At 48.7% G+C, this 16,895-nt stretch overlaps 1 protein-coding gene and 1 long non-coding RNA gene across 2 annotated transcripts in view; both read right to left on the bottom strand.

The window, feature by feature from the left end:
• Positions 1–16,895, bottom strand: part of SNRNP200 (small nuclear ribonucleoprotein U5 subunit 200) — a 43,480-nt gene that overhangs the window by 20,780 nt on the left and 5,805 nt on the right. The window contains exons 6-21 of the mRNA XM_085559347.1: positions 16,635–16,733; positions 15,373–15,525; positions 14,874–14,973; positions 14,243–14,379; positions 12,958–13,041; positions 12,088–12,261; positions 11,119–11,256; positions 10,087–10,242; positions 9,267–9,437; positions 8,313–8,506; positions 7,707–7,830; positions 5,694–5,843; positions 4,312–4,422; positions 3,397–3,528; positions 2,422–2,610; positions 387–584 (exon numbers count right to left, since the gene is read on the bottom strand). Of these exons, the coding sequence (XP_085415473.1) occupies positions 387–584; positions 2,422–2,610; positions 3,397–3,528; positions 4,312–4,422; positions 5,694–5,843; positions 7,707–7,830; positions 8,313–8,506; positions 9,267–9,437; positions 10,087–10,242; positions 11,119–11,256; positions 12,088–12,261; positions 12,958–13,041; positions 14,243–14,379; positions 14,874–14,973; positions 15,373–15,525; positions 16,635–16,733 (2,310 nt within the window). The remainder of the gene's footprint in view (positions 1–386; positions 585–2,421; positions 2,611–3,396; positions 3,529–4,311; positions 4,423–5,693; positions 5,844–7,706; positions 7,831–8,312; positions 8,507–9,266; positions 9,438–10,086; positions 10,243–11,118; positions 11,257–12,087; positions 12,262–12,957; positions 13,042–14,242; positions 14,380–14,873; positions 14,974–15,372; positions 15,526–16,634; positions 16,734–16,895) is intronic.
• On the bottom strand, positions 3,535–4,305 carry LOC146765646 (uncharacterized). The gene is made up of 3 exons (XR_014949877.1): positions 4,126–4,305; positions 3,944–4,005; positions 3,535–3,823 (listed from the first exon to the last, which is right to left on the bottom strand). It is a non-coding gene; the product is annotated as an uncharacterized LOC146765646 (long non-coding RNA).

Below are 16,895 nucleotides of genomic sequence, written 5' to 3'. Positions count from 1 at the left end.
ACAGTCAGGATAAACCATGGGAATGGTTGGGATAAACCACAGGAACAGTCGGGATAAACCATGGGAACAGTCAGCATAAACCATGGGAACAGTCAGGATAAACCATGGGAACAGTCAGGATAAACCATGGGAATGGTTGGGATAAACCACAGGAATGGTTGGGATAAACCACAGGAACAGTCGGGATAAACCACAGGAATGGTCAGGATAAACCATGGGAATCTCCCACCTAAAAATCCCCATTTTTCTTTTCCCATCCCACTTAAAAATCCTCTCTTTTTTTACCATCCCACCTAGAAATTCCCTTCTTTTTTGACCATCCCACGTAGAATTTCACTTATTTTCCCCTTCCCACCTACAAATCCCCATTTCTCCGGCCGTCCCACCTGGAAATTCCCGGTTTTCTTGTCGTACTTGACCAGGTTGTTCTTGTCGAGCATGAGGGCCGCGGTGTGGACGAGGTCGAGGCGCCGCTGCTCCAGGAGCGGATCCGCCTTCAGCTCCTCGTGGGAGATGCCGTAGAGGCCGGGCGAGCGCAGCATGCGGATGTACAGGTAGGTGTAGCCCAGCCAGTTGAGCGCGTCCTACCAATTCCCAGATCCTCAATTACTCCTGGAATTCCCTGCCACGGCCGGTGGCTGATTCCCAGGAAACCTGCTTTTCCTGGTGCCCAATTCCCAGGAAACCTGCTTTTCCTGGTGCCCAATTCCCAGGAAATCTGATTTTCCCAGTGCCTAATTCCCAGGAAATCTTCTTTTCCTGGTGCCTGATTTCCCAGGAACTCTGATTTTCCAAGTGCCTAATTCCCAGGAAACCTGCTTTTCCTGGTGCCCAATTCCCAGGAACTCTGCTTTTCCCAGTGCCTAATTTCCCAGGAACTCTGCTTTTCCTGGTGCCTAATTCCCAGGAACTCTGCTTTTCCTGGTGCCCAATTCCCAGGAACTCTGCTTTTCCTGGTGCCTAATTCCCAGGAAACCTGCTTTTCCTGGTGCCCAATTCCCAGGAACTCTGCTTTTCCTGGTGCCTAATTCCCAGGAAACCTGCTTTTCCCAGTGCCTAATTTCCCAGGAAATCTGATTTTCCCAGTGCCTAATTCCCAGGAAACCTGCTTTTCCTGGTGCCTAATTTCCCAGGAACTCTGATTTTCCCAGTGCCTAATTCCCAGGAAATCTTCTTTTCCTGGTGCCTAATTTCCCAGGAAATCTGATTTTCCCAGTGCCTAATTCCCAGGAAATCTGCTTTTCCTGGTGTCTAATTCCCAGGAAATCTTCTTTTCCTGGTGCCCAATTCCCAGGAAATCTGCTTTTCCTGGTGTCTAATTCCTAACTAAATCAGTTTTTCCTGGTTCCTAATTCCCAAGGTAATTTGGTATTCTTCCTTCTACATACCCAGAAAAGCTGTTTGTCCTTGCAATAAATTTCTCAGGGAATCTGCTTTCCCTGGTGTCTAATTCCCAGAAAACCTGCTTTTACTTGCCCAAATTTCCTAGGAAATCTCCTTTTCCTGTTCTCTAAATTCCCAAGGAAATCTCCTTTTCCTGCTCCCTGATTTCCCAGAAAAGCTGCTTTTCCTGGTGTCTAATTTCCCAGGAAATCTGGTTATCCTGGTCATAAATTTCCTGGGAAATCTGCTTTCCCTCATTCTAAATTCCCTAAATTAAATCCGCTTTTCCTGGTGCCAAATTCCATTTCCCCACATCTTCTGGAAAACATCCTGGAATGAACCCTAAAACACCTCCAGATTTTCCACTCCCACCCCAACAACTCTTCCAAGAACACCCTAAACACCCCAGTCCCAAAAATCCCCACCTGGGTTTGGGCATGGAATTCTTGAGGAATTATCTCAGCAGGGTTGAGGGCATGGAATTCTTGAGGAATTATCTCAGGTGGGTTTGGGCATGGAATTGTTGAGGGATTATCTCAGGTGGGTTTGGGTACGGAATTGTTGAGGGATTATCTCAGATGGGTTTGGGTATGGAATTGTTGAGGAATTATCTCAGGTGGGTTTGGGTATGGAATTGTTGAGGGATTATCTCAGGTGGGTTTGGGCATGGAATTGTTGAGGGATTATCTCAGGTAGGTTTGGGTATGGAATTCTTGAGGAGTTATCTCAGGTAGGTTTGGACATGGAATTGTTGAGGGATTATCTCAGATGGGTTTGGGCATGGAATTGTTGAGGGATTATCTCAGGTGGGTTTGGGTACGGAATTGTTGAGGGATTATCTCAGGTGGGTTTGGGCATGGAATTGTTGAGGGATTATCTCAGGTGGGTTTGGGTACGGAATTGTTGAGGGATTATCTCAGGTGGGTTTGGGCATGGAATTGTTGAGGGATTATCTCAGGTGGGTTTGGGCATGGAATTATCTCAGGGAGCAGAACCACAGCCACAAATCCCTACAGAAAATCGGGAATTCCGACCCACCTTGGCATTTTGGACATTCCCCAGCACGGCCTCGGCGTTGAGCATGTCCGGGAGCTTGGCCACCATCTGGCTCTCGATGGGCAGCTGCTGGTTGAGCAGGGACAGGTAATACTGGAGCTCTCCGTGGGAAGTGATGAGAATTCCTTCTCCTTTCGTGTCGTACTGGGGCCTCCCGGCACGGCCCAACATCTGCAACACGGAGAGACAGCTCAGGGAACCGGGAATTCTTGAGGGACCATCTCAGGTGGGTTTGGGCATGGAGTTATCTCAGGTGGGTCTGGGCATGGAATTCTGGAGGAATTATCTCAGGTGGGTTTGGGCATGGAATTCTTGAAGGATTATCTCAGCAGGGTTTGGGCATGGAATTCTGGAGGAATTATCTCAGGTGGGTTTGGGCATGGAATTCTGGAGGAATTATCTCAGGTGAGTTTGGGCATGGAATTCTTGAAGGATTATCTCAGGTGGGTTTGGGCATGGAATTCTGGAGGAATTATCTCAAGTGGGTTTGGCATGGAATTCTTGTGGAGTTATCTCAGGTGGGTTTGGGCATGGAATTCTTGAAGGATTATCTCAGGTGGGTCTGGGCATGGAATTCTGGAGGAATTATCTCAAGTGGGTTTGGCATGGAATTCTTGAAGGATTATCTCAGCAGGGTTTGGCATGGAATTCTGGAGGAATTATCTTAAGTGGGTCTGGGCATGGGATTCTTCAGGAATTATCTCAAGTGGGTTTGGCATGGAATTCTTGAAGGATTATCTCAGGTGGGTTTGGGCATGGAATTCTGGAGGAATTATCTCAGGTGGGTTTGGGCATGGAGTTCCTGAAGGATTATCTGGAAGGATCTGGACATGGAATTGTTGGAGAACTTTTCCCTCCAACCCCACCCCACCAGGAAGAAGAACAAGGAGGAACAAAAACTGGGATTTGGGATGGGATTTAAGGCCGGGAAGGTCCCGGGACGTTGCCAGGTCCCACCTGGAGGATGTCCAGCGCTCCCAGCTCCGTCCAGCGCCCCTTCTCCGGGCTGTAGACCTGCGTGCCCTTGATGATCACCGTGTGCGCCGGCAGGTTCACGCCCCAGGCCAGCGTGGCCGTGGACACCAGGACCTGCAGGAAAAGTGGGGTCAGATCCAGCAGGAACTTCCAAATCCACCCAGGAACTTCCAAATTCATCCAAAAACCTCCAAATCCAACCAGGAACCTCCAAATCCACCCAAAAATCTCCAAATTCACCCAAAACCCACCAAATTCAAACAGGAACCTCCAAATTCAACCAGGAACCCCCAAGTCCACCCAAAATCAGGGATCAACTCCAGCAGGAACCTTCAAATCCACCCATGAGCCTCCAAATCCACCCATGAGCCTCCAAATCCACCACAAACTTCCCAGTTGATCCAAAAACCTCCAAATCCACCCAAAACAGGGATCAGATCCAGCAGGAACCTTCAAATCTACCCAGGAACCTCCAAATCCACCCAGGAACTTCCAAATTGATCCAAAAACTTCTGAATTCAATCAAAACCTCCAAATCCACCCAAAACCAGGGATCAGATCCAGCAGGAACCTCCAAATCTACCCAGGAACCTCCAAATCCAACCAGGAAGTTCCAAATTGATCCAAAAATTCTAAATTCAACCAAAACATCCAAATCCATCCAAAATCAGGGATCAGATCCAGCAGGAACCTCCAAATCCACCCAGGAACCTCCAAATCCAAAACTCTGCTTTTCCCAAATTCCCCATTTCCCGCTTTTTCACCCCAAAAAACTCCATTTTCACCTCCCGTTTTCTCCTGGAGGAAAATCCCTTTTTTTCCCACACGGGAGCAGGATCCCAAATTTCATCCCAAAGAGAAATTTTTTGGGATTCGATGCCGGAATTGCGCTCCCACCTGGATGTGTTTGTCGGCGAACAGATCCTCCACCAAGGTGCGGTCGACGCGCGTCATGCCGGCGTGGTGGATGGCGAAGCCGTAGGGAAGGAGATCCTTCAGCTCCAGGTTCTGCCGGAAAACCCGGCCCAAGGAATTCCAGGAAAAAAATTCCAAGGAAAAATATGGGATCAGGTTGGGAGGGGTGGAAAAGTCATCGGAGTGAGTCCCCGAGTGGCACATCCGGCAAAAATCCCGCAGGAATGGGCGAGCAACCAACTTTGCCACAAAGAGTTTTCCCAATTTTCCCTGATTTTTCCAAATTTCTCCCAATGTTCCAAATTTTCCCCCAATGTTCCAAATTTTCCCCCAATTTTCCCCACTGGATTTTTCCAATTTTCCCTGCCAGCTTTTCACCATTTTCCCCACCAGATTTTCCTGATTTTCCCCAACTTTCCCTGCTGTATTTTCCCGATTTTTCCCAATTTTCTCCAGTTTTTCCCTGCTGTATTTTCCCTATTTTCCCTGCTGGATTTTCCCTATTTTCCCTGCTGGATTTCCCTCATTTTCCCCAATTTTTCCCTGCTGTATTTCCCTAGACTTCCCCGCCAGATTTTCCTGAATTTTCCCTGGTTCTTCCCCGCCGGATTTCCCCAGTTTTCCCAATTTTTCCCTGCCGTATTTCCCCAGTTTTCCCCACCAGATTTTCCTGAATTTTCCCTATTTTCCCTGGTTCTTCCCCACTGGATTTCCCTGATTTCTCCCAGTTTTTCCCTGCTGGATTTTCCTGAATTTTCCCTGGTTCTTCCCTGCCGAACTCCCCCAATTTCTCACAATTTTCCCTGGTTCTTCCCTACCAGATTTCCCCGATTTTTCCCAATTTTCCCCAGTTTTTCCCCACCGGATTTCCCAGTTTTCCCTGCCAAATTCCCCCGATTTTTCCCAATTTTCCCCGTTTTTTTCCCGCCGGATCTCCCCGTTTTCCCGCCGGATCTCCCCGTTTTCCCGCCGGATCTCCCCGTTTTTTTCCTGCCGGATCTCCCCGTTTCCCCGCCGGATCTCCCCGTTTTCCTGCCGGATCTCCCTGTTTCCCCGCCGGATTTCCCCGTTTCCCCGCCGTATTTCCCCGTTTTCCTGCCAGATCTCCCCGTTTCCCCGCCGGATTTCCCCGTTTTCCCGCCGGATCTCCCCGTTTTCCCGCCGGATCTCCCCGTTTTCCCGCCGGATCTCCCCGTTTTCCTGCCGGATCTCCCCGTTTCCCCACCGGATCTCCCCGTTTTCCCGCCGGATCTCCCCGTTTCCCCGCCGGATCTCCCCGTTTCCCCGCCGGATCTCCCCGTTTTCCCGCCGGATCTCCCCGTTTTCCCGCCGGATCTCCCCGTTTTCCCCCTTTCCCAGCACACCTTGCACTGCTCGGCCTCGGTGCGCAGCACCTCGGTGGAGGCCGAGCCCTCCCTGAGGAAGAGCCCCAGCGTGTCCTTCTCCAGGCACATGTCCCGGATGGCGCGCGCCGTCTTGCCGGTCTCCTTCCGCGAGTGCACGAACACCAGCACCTGCCAAACCGGGATCGGCCCGGGATCAGCCCGGGAGAACCGCGATCGGACCGGGAGAACCGGGATCGGCCCGGGAGAACCGGGATCAGCCCGGGAGAACCGGGATTGGCACGGGAAAAACTGGGATCAGCCCGGGAGAACCGGGATTGGCACGGGAAAAACTGGGATCAGCCCGGGAGAACCGGGATCGGCCCGGGATCGGCCCGGGAAAAACCGGGATCGGCCTGGGAAAAACCGGGATCAGCCCGGGAGAACCGGGATTGGCACGGGAAAAACTGGGATCAGCCCGGGAGAACCGGGATCGGCCCGGGAAAAACCGGGATTGGCCCGGGAGAACCGGGATCGGCCCGGGATCGGCACAGGAAAAACCGGGATCGGCCCGGGAGAACCGGGATCGGCCCGGGATCGGCACGGGAAAAACCGGGATCGGCCCGCGATTGGCCCAGGAAAAACCGGCATCAGCCCGGGAGAACCGGGATCGGCCCGGGATCGGCACAGGAAAAACCGGGATCGGCCCAGGAGAACCGGGATCGGCCAGGGATCAGCCTGGGAAAACTGGGATCAGCCCGGGATCAGCCTGGGATTGGCATGGGATTGGCATGGGAAAAACCAGGATCAGCCCGGGACAAACTGGGATCAGCCTGGGATTGGCATGGGAAAAACCGGGATCAGCCCGGGAAAAACCGGGATCAGCCCGGGACAAACTGGGATCAGCCCGGGATCGGCCCAGGATGAGCCTGGGAAAACTGGGATCAGACCGAGATCGGCCCGGGATCAGCCTGGGATCGGCCTGGGAAAACTGGGATCGGCCCGGGATCAGCCTGGGATTGGCATGGGAAAAACCGGGATCAGTCAGGGGAAAAAAACGGGTTCAGCCTGGGATCAGTCCAGGATTGGCTTGGGATTGGCCTGGGATCTGCCTGGGAAAAACCAGGATCAGCCTGGGAAAATTCAGGATCAGCCTGGGATCAGTCTGGGAAAAACCAGGATCAGCCTGGAATCAGCTTGGGATAAACTCAGGATCAGCCTGGGATTGGCATGGGAAAAACCAGGATCAGCCTGGGAAAAACTGGGAGCAGCTTGGGAAAAGCCAGGATCAGCCTGGCATTAGCCAGGCAAAACTGGGATCAGCCCGGGATAACTGGCATCAGTCTGGGAAAAGAGCTGGGATCAGTCTGGGAAAAACTGGGATCAGCCTGGGAAAATTCAGGATCAGCCTGGGAAAAAACAGGATCGGCCTGGGAAAATTCAGGATCAGTCTGGGAAAAACCAGGATCGGCCTGGGATTGGCATGGGAAAAACCAGGATCAGCCTGGGAAAAACCGGGAGCAGCTTGGGAAAAACTGGGATCAGCCAGGCAAAACTGGGATCAGCCCGGGATAACTGGCATCAGTCTGGGAAAAGAGCTGGGATCAGCCTGGGAAAAACTGGGATCAGCCTGGGAAAAACTGGGATCAGCCTGGTAAAAACTGGGATCAGGCCGGGATCAGCTGGAGAAAAACTGGGATCAGTGCAGGAGCAGCCCAGGATCAGAGCTGGGATAAAGGGGGGAAAATGGGGGAAAAATTGGGAAAAAATGGGAAAACAACAGGAAAAAAATTGGGAAAACAATAGGAACAAAAAGGGAAAAAAATGGGGAAAAATTGGGAAAATCCCATTTTTCCATGGGATCAAGGGGAACGTTGGCACAGGTGGGACCTCGTTCTTGCCGGAAAAGGGGAAAAAATGGGAAAATGTGGGAAACAAATGGAAAAAATGGGGGGAAAATGGGAAAAAATGGAGGGAAATGGGGAAATTGGGGGAAAAAACGGGGAAAATCCCATTTTTCCATGGGATCAAGGGGAACGTTGGCACGGGTGGGACCTGGTTCTTGCCGGCGTGCTCCATGATCTTCTCGTAGACAATCTCGTTCATGATCTGGAAGCGCTTGATGGCCTTCTTCTCCGTGATGCCCACGTAGGTCTGCTCCAGCGGCACCGGCCGGAAGCTGCCACGGGAAAGCCGGGAATTTGGGGGAAAAATCCGAGAATTTGGGGAAAAAAATATGGGCAAAAGGGGGGAAAAAGACGGGGATTTGTGGGGAAAAAATCAGAGGGAAAAGGGGGAAAAATCTGGGGATTTGTGGGAAAAAATCCAGGGGATTGATGGGAAAAAATCCATGGAAAAGGGGGAAAAAATAAACTCAACCCAACCCAATCCAACCCAACCTGAGATCCCAAAACCACTTTTAACGACGCCCTCAAAGACCAAGGGATGGATGGATGGAAATCCAGGTGGGAATCCATCAGGAAAAGATGGAAAACTCCACTTGGGTCTTCTCAAAGTCCATGGAGAACCCAACCCAACGAGATATCCCAAAAACACTTTTAACGCCGCCGCCAAAAAACCAACGAGGAATTCCACCTGGAATTCCACCTGGAATTCCACCTGGAATTGCACCTGGAGAAGCTCCTCCTGGGTTTGCCGTACCTGTTGTCGAAGTAGAACAAGCCCTTGGCCGGGTCCACCCGCAGGAAGGTGGCCACGTCCTCGTAGTTGGGCAGGGTGGCGCTGAGCCCCACCAGCCGCACGTCCTCCTGCGTCATCTCGATGTTGCGGATGGCCCTGGCCACCAGAGACTCCAGCACGGGCCCGCGGTCGTCGTGGAGGAGATGGATCTCATCCTGCCAGAAGGGGAAAGGTCACGGGATTGTCCTCCCTGATCGGGATTTGTGGCATCACAAAGTTCAGCTGGTTCCACCACCGGTGTCACGCATGGACAGGTCCAAGAGCCTCCAGCCCCAAAGCCCAGATCTACCTTGAGGTTCTCCAGCCCCAAAGCCCAGATCTACCTTGAGGAACACCTTGAGGAGCCCCAAACCCCAGATCCACCTGGAGGAACACCTTGAAGAACCTCCTGAGCTCCTCCAGCCCCAAACCCTAGATCCACCTTGAGGTCCTCCATCCCCAAGCCCCAGACTCACCTTGAGGTTCTCCACCTCCAAACCGCAGATCCACCTTGAGGAACCTCCTGAGCTTCTCCATCCCCAAGCCCCAGACCCACCTTGAGGTTCTCCACATCAAAGCCCAGTTCCAGCTTGAGGAACACCTGGAGGAGCCCCAAGCCCCAGCTCCACCTCGAGGAACCCCAAGCCCCAGTTCCACCTTGAGGAACACCTGGAGGAGCCCCAAGCCCCAGCTCCACCTCGAGGAGCCCCAAGCCCCAGTTCCACCTTGAGGAACACCTGGAGGAGCCCCAAGCCCCAGCTCCACCTCGAGGAGCCCCAAGCCCCAGTTCCACCTTGAGGAACACCTGGAGGAGCCCCAAGCCCCAGCTCCACCTCGAGGAGCCCCAAGCCCCAGTTCCACCTTGAGGAACACCTGGAGGAGCCCCAAGCCCCAGCTCCCCCTGGAGGAGCTCCACCCGGCCGTTGAGGAGCTCACCAGGATGACCAGCCGCACCAGCTGGGTGTAGGTGCGCTCGCCGCCCTTGCGCGTGATGATGTCCCACTTCTCGGGCGTGCAGACGATGATCTGCGTGGCGCTGATCTCCTCCTTGCACAGCTGGTGGTCCCCGGTCAGCTCGGCCACCGTGATCCCGTAGGTGGCCAAACGCTGGGAAAAACCCACGGGATGAGGGTGGAAGAAGGACCCCAAAATCCCACCCAAACTTCTGGAGAAACCCACGGGATGAGGGTGGAGGAAGGACCCCAAAATCCCACACAAACTTCTGGAGAAACCCACGGGATGAGGGTGGAGGAAGGACCCCAAAATCCCACCCAAACTTCTGGAGAAACCCACAGGATGAGGGTGGAGGAAGGACCCCAAAATCCCACCCAAACTTCTGGAGAAACCCACGGGATGAGGGTGGAGGAAGGACCCCAAAATCCCACTCAAACTTCTCCTGGGGTGCTTTGAGGGTGTTCCCTCTTCTGGGATTCCCAGAAATGAGATCCCAAATCCCACCTGGATGTCTTCTCCTGGATCTGATCCCACTCATCCCAGAACTCCCCTGGGACCTGATGCCAAATGTCCTCTGAGATCTGATCCCAAATGTCCCCTTTATTTGATCCCAAACCTCCCGAGATCTGATCCCAAACCTTTCTTGGGATCTGACCCTGCTCATCCCAAACCCCTCAGTGATTCCAAACCTCCCCTTGGACCCGATCCCAAACTTCTCCTTGGACGTGATTCCAAACTTTCCTGGGATCTGATCCCAAACCTCCTGGGACCCGATCCCAAATCCAGCCCCACGGAGCCTCACCTTGCTGAAGCTCCCGACCATCTCCTGCACCAGGGACCTCATGGGCGCGATGTAGATGATCTTGAAGTCGTCCACGTTGATGGTGCCGTCCATGTTGATGTGCTTGCCGATCTCCCGCAGCATGCACATCAGCGCCACGTTGGTCTTCCCCGCGCCCTGCGACAGACACCTTCTGTCCCAAAAGTCTCCAAAATCCCGGAATTCCAAGGTTCTCCTGCCCCAAAGCCCAGATCCACCTTGAGGTTCCCCAGCCCCAGACTCCAGCTCTACCTTGAGGAACCTCCTGAGGTTTTCCACTCCAAGCCCCAGATCCACCTTGAGGTTCACCAGCCCCAGACTCCAGATCTACCTTGAGGAACCTCCTGAGGTTCTTCAGCCCTGAACCCCAGATCCACCTTGCGGAATATCTTGAGGAACCTCCCGAGGTTTTCCACTCCAAGCCCCAGATCCACCTTGAGGTTCACCAGCCCCAGACTTCAGATCTACCTTGAAGAACCTCCTGAGGTTTTCCACTCCAAGCCCCAGATCCACCTTGAGGTTCACCAGCCCCAAACTTCAGATCCACCTTGAGGTTCTGCAGCCCCAAAGCCCAGATCTACCTTGAGGTTCTTCAACCTCAAACCCCAGATCTACCTTGAGGTTCTTCAGCCCCTAAACCCCAAATTCACTTTGAGCAATATCTTGAGGAACCCCCTGAGCTTCTCCATCCCCAACCCCAGATCCACCTTGAGGAACCCCCTGAGCTTCTCCACCCCAAAAAATGTCACACGGTGCATGTCCATCCCAAAAAAACCCAAAAACCCCAGAAAAAAACCCCAAAAAACTCCCCAAGAAAACCCCCCAAAAATCAAAACCACCCAAAAAGTCCCAAACACTCCAAAACCACTTAAAAAAAACCCCAAAATCACCCAAAACCCCCCAAAAAATCCTAAAAAAAAACCCCTAAAAACCCCAAAGGAATGCCAAAACACCCCAAAACCACCCCAAAAAAATCCAAAAAACCCCCAAAAACCCCCAAGGCCCGGGTCCCACCGTGGGGGCGCAGAGCAGCAGGTTCTCGTCGCTCTCCAGCGCGGCGCGGAACAATTTGCTCTGGATCCTGTTGAGGGTTTTGAAGCCCTCGAAGCCGGCCTGGGCATACTTGGGGAGTTTCTCCACAGGAACCAATTGCTAGGAAGGGAGAAAAGGAGGAGAAATCCAAAATTCCGGCGGTTTTCCAGGAAAAAAAAGGAAAATTTGGTGTTTTCAGGGGTGGAAAAGTGGGGAAAATTCAATTTTTAGGCATTAAGATTCCATGAAAAAGGTAAATATTTAAATTCCAAATTTATTTCTTTGCCTTTTTTTTTTTTTTTAATTATTTTGCTTTATTGGTTTGGGTCCAAACCTCATCAGTCCCAAAGGGTTTGGATTTTCATTGTGAAACATGAAAATAAATTGATTTTTTGATTTTTTTTAATTTTTTTTTTTTTTTGCTTTTTTTGGGAAGAAACCTTGTTAGTTCTGAAAGATTCAGATTTTCATGGGAAAAAAATCAAAATTTTGGCTATTTCTGCTTTGATTACTTTTGCTTTCTTAAATTTTCCTTTTATTATTTTTGCTTTCCTCATTTTTTTAAAATGTATTTGCTTTTTATTATATTTTTTGCTTTCTTTGGGGGCAGACCTCATCAGCCTGAAGGCTTTGGGTTTTCATGGGAAAAAATCAATTTTTTGTCTTTTTTTTTGCAATTTTTTATTTTTTTTTAATTATTTTTGCTTTTTAAAAATTATTTTAGCTTTTTTTTTTCCTCTTTAAGGGTTTTTTTGCTTCTTTTGGGTGCAAACCTCATCAGCTCCAAACGATTTGGATTTTCATTGTGAAAAATGAAAATAAATTGAATTTTTTGCGGTTTTTTCCCCCTTTTTTCCCTTTTTTTTTGCTTTGTTTTTGCTTTTTTTTTATTTTTTAAATTTTTTTTAAATTTTTTTTTTAATTTTTTAAAATGTTTTGGGTGGGACAAACCTCGTCAGCAGCGAAGGGTTTGGGTTTGAGGGCGGGGACGTGAACCTCCTCGTATCCCTTGCGCTGCCTGCGGAAGGATCCGTCCGGGAGCTGGCAGCGCTTGTTGGCCATGAAGTGACTGCCCTGGGCAAACACCAAATCCTCCAAATCCAGCACCTGCCGCGGAGCCAGGGCCTGCAAAATTGGGAAAAATGGGAAATTTGGGCAAAATGGGAAAAATAGGGGGGGGAAATGGCGGGGGGAATGAAAAAAAAAAAGGCCAAAAATGGCAAAAAATGGGGGGAAACACAGGGAAAATGAGAGGAAAATGAGGGGGAATATGAGGGGGAGAAATGGGGAAATAATGGGAGGGAAATGAGAGGGAAATTGGGGGAATATGGAGGGAAATGGGAAAATAATGGGAAGAAATGGGGGGAAATGGGAAAAAATTGGGGGAATATGGGGGGGGATAATGGGGAAATAATGAAGGAAAATGGGGGGATAATGGGGAAATATGGGGGGAAAATAATGGGGGGAAATGGGGAAAAGTGGGGGGAATATGAGGGGGGAAATGGGGAAACGGGGAAAATGGGGAAAAAATGGGGGGGAAATAATGTGGGGGAAATGGGAAAAAATTGGGGGGAAATGGGGGAAAATAATGGGGGAAAATGGGGAAATGTTGGTGGGGGGAAGGGGAAAATAATGGGGCAAATAATGGGGAAAAAGGGGTAAAAATGGGGGGAAAATGGAGAAAAAGGAAAAATGGGAATATTTTCTCCTGCTGTTTGAAGGGAAAGCTGCAGATTCCAAGTGGGAATCCATCTTCCCTGTGGGATCAAATAGTTTTTGGGATAGCTGGGGGTGTTTTGGGAGCAAATCCATGGATTTTACCTCTCCTCCCTGGTCCAGATCCATGGACTCCAGGTCGGTGTCCATGCGGGATTGGCGCACGCGTTCCCGCCGGGAGCGCTCCTCCTGAGGGGAAAAATTGGGATTTAACCTCAGATAAGAGGCTCAGACTCCTCTGAAGTGTTGCTGTTCCCTCAAGTTTTTACAAATAAAAACTTCCCATTTTGATAAACTGGGAATAACTGTTTTTATAAACTGGGAACAGTCATTTTTGGTGGGAAAACCGAATTTCCCCTCACAAAAATGGCTCCCACGAGGAGGGATCCTCCTGAGGGGAAAAATCAGGATTCAGCCTCAGGAAAGGGCTCAGCCTTCTCTAAAGTGCTGCTGTTCCCTCAATTTTTTAGGAATAAACCAGGAATAATCATTTCTATAAATGGGGAATGGCAACTTTTGGCGGGAAAACCAAACTTCCCCTCACAAAAATGGCTCCTGCCATGAGTGATCCTCCGGAGGGGAAAAATTAGGATTCAGCCTCAGGAAAGGGCTCAGACTTCTCTAAAATGCTGCTGTTCCCTCAATTTTTTAGGAATAAACCAAGAAGAACCATTTTTATAAATCAAGAATAATCATTTGAGGTGGGAAAACTGAATTTTCCCTCACAAAAATGGCTCCTGCTGGGAGGGATCCTCCTGAGGGGAAAAATTTGGATTGAGGCTAATTCTCCTCCAAACTGCTCGTATTCCCTCAATTTCTCTGGAAAAATCCATCCAAAAATCAGGAACAACCATTTTGACAAACCAGGAGTAATCATTTTAGACAGAAAAAGTGAATTTCCCCTCACAAAAATGGCTCCACACAGAGCATTCCACCTGTAGGGAAAAACTGGGATTCAGCCTCTTAAAAGTGCTCCTGCTTCCTCAATTTCTTTGGAAAACTCATCCAAAAACAGGGAATAAACATTTTGATAAACCAGGAGCAACCATTTGGGATATTTTGTGGGATTTAGGGCATTTCAGCTGATTTTTTATGAGATTTTGAAGGAAAAACAAACTCTGAGAAAGCAGAAGAGACCACAGCAGTGTGGCTTCCCCACAGATTTTTGGGGGATTCCAGCCCCTTTTCCAACCCCAAATCCCACAAACCCCACAAAAAAACAGGAACATTTTGTGGGATTTTGAAGGAAAACTTTGATTTTTTGTAGGATTTTGAAGGAAGAACAAACTCTGAGAAAGCAAAAACAGCCACAAGCGCGTCGCTTCCCCACAGATTTCCAGCCCCAACCCCAAATCCCACAAATCCCATAAATCCCAAAAAGATTCCTGACCCGGATCAGATCCTCTTTTTCCGTCTCGTGGAGCTGGTAGAGGAATTTGGAGAGCTCGGGGTCGGCCTCCATCTTGCCCATGATGCGCTCCTTCTCCGCCTCGCTCTGCGCGCTGGCCAGCAAGGTGCAGTACAGGACTGGGAAAAAGCATGGAAAAATCCTTTTTATGGGAATTTTTGGGATTTTTATGGGATTTTCTAGGTGGTTTTTAGGGGAATTGTTGGGGGTTTTTTGGGGGGATTTCTTTTAATTTTAACAGGATTTTTTTCTGGTGGTTTTGGGATTTTGCACCCCAAACCCAGGGAATAATGGGATTTTGATAGGATTTGTTGAGACTTTTATAGGATGTTTATGGAAATTTTTGGGATTTTTTTTTTTGTGACTTTTATGGGATTTGCTGGGATTTTTATGGGAATTTTTGGATTTTTTGTGACTTTTAGGGGATTTGCTGAGATTTGCATGGAATTTTTTGGGGAAATTTTGGGATTTTTATGGGATTTTTTGGGATTTCTATGGAAATCTTGGGATTTTTTGGGATTTGATGGAATTCGATAGGATTTTTTGGGAGTTTGATGGGATTTTTTGGGATTTTGGGACATAATTCCGTTGGGAAAGGGAAATAAAAACTCACTCATCATCCTGTGCTGCCTGAGGACCTTGATAAAGTCGAAGGTGTTGAAGCCCAGCAGCAGCACCAGCTGGTTCTCACATTCCCGGTCGTCGCTGGCAGTCTGGGGGAAAAAAAACATGGAATTTTCACACCCAGGGAATCCAGATCCCTGATTTCCACAGGATGGAGGCGAGGAGAGGTTGGGAAAGGAGTGGAAAACAACCCTGGAAGCTAAAAAATCATCCTGGAGGCTAAAAAGCAAACCTAAAAATTCTAATTTTTCTACAAAATATGGGAATCAGGAGGGGAACACCCCATGGAAATGCAAAAACAACCCCAGAAATTCCCATTTTCCCAAAAAAGTATGGAAATCAGGGGGGAAAAGACCCCATGGACAACGATTTCCAAGGAAAAACCACCCCAAAATCCCATAAAAACACTAAGAACGAATTTTGAGCCGAATTCCCATTTTTTTAGAGGGAGAATTCTCCCAAATGCCAAGGATTTGGTGGCCACAGACCTTGAGGATCTCCAGGACCTCATCTGCCTTTTTCTGGGAGACGATGGCGTCGTCATAGAAGCGGCTGAGCTGGCGCTGCAGCCAGAAGGCGTCGATGTCCCGGGGGTGGAGATCCTTCTTCTTGGAGCTCATCAGCTCCCCTGAGGCCACCAGCTGGAAAAGCCCAACAATTCCCATCAAAATCCCATTAAAATCCCAAAAAATCCCATTGAAATCCCAAAAAATCCCATTGAAATCCCATCATTCCCAAGGTTTTGATGTCCCATTGGTGGCAGCTCATCAGCTCCCCCGAGGCCACCAGCTGGAAAAGCCCAACAATTCCCGTCAAAATTCCACCAAAATCCCAAAAAATCCCATCAAAATCCCATTAAAATAACAAAAAATCCCATCAAAATCCCATCAATATCCCAAAAATATCCCATCAAAATCCCATCATTCCCAAGGTTTTGATGTCCCATGGGTGGCAGGTTCTTCTTCTTGGAGCTCATCAGCTCCCCCGAGGCCACCAGCTGGAAAATCCCAACAATTCCCATCAAAATCCCACAAAAATAATTTTAAAAATTCCCATAAAATTCCCCCCTCAAAAATCCCACCATTTCCATTAAAATTTCCATTAAAATATCATTTTAAAAATTTGCATTTAAAAAATCCCATCAAAATACCCATCAAAACCCCAACAAAACCTTTAAAATTTTATTGAAAAAATCCCATTCAATTAAAAAAATCCCACAAAAGCTCCATAAAAATCTCCAAAAATCCCATAAAATACTCATAAAAATCCCCATAAAAATCTCCACAAATCCCATAAAATACCCATAAAAATCCCCATTAAAATTCAAAAAATTTTAAATCACACTGAAATAAAAGAACCCATAAAAACCCCATAAAAAGATTTAAAACCCCCATTAAAAAAATCCCATAAAAAAAAAAAACCAAACCATAAAAATTCAATAAAAATCCTCATTAAATCTCCATGAAAATCCTCATAACAGTCCCGACAAATCCCACAAAAATCCCCATTAAAACCCCCCCAAAATCTCATAAAATCCCCATAAAAATCCCCAATAATCCCCATAAAAATCAAAAAAGTAAAAAAAAAAAAAAACACATTAAAATCCTCATTAAAAAAAATCCATAAAAATCAAAAAAATCCCATTAAAAAATCCCATCAAAATGCCATGACAAAAATAAACCCCGTGAAAATACAAATTAAAATAAAAATTGAAACGCAAATAAAATAAAAGCCCATAAACCCCACTCACGTTGGCCGAGAGTGTGCAGCGAACCACGGCCTCGTCCCCCTCCAGGTCATCGTCCGACGCCTCGTCCCGAACCTCGCCGTAGATGTCCTCGTCCCCCTCCTGGGAGAAAATTCCAATTTTACCTTTATTTTCCTCAAAATTATCTTGCTGATTCTTTTTACCCTCAGAAATCCCACTTTTTCCCCTCAAAAATCCCATTTTTTCCTCATTTTCCCTCAAAAAATCCCATTTACATCCCTCTTTTCCCTCAGAAATCCCACT

This window comes from Lonchura striata, chromosome 22 (assembly GCF_050655825.1).
Source record: "Lonchura striata isolate lonStrDom1 chromosome 22, ASM5065582v1, whole genome shotgun sequence".
NCBI lineage: Eukaryota > Metazoa > Chordata > Aves > Passeriformes > Estrildidae > Lonchura > Lonchura striata.
Note: the sequence above shows the minus strand (reverse complement) of the source record. Positions and strands in the feature narration are given on the sequence as shown.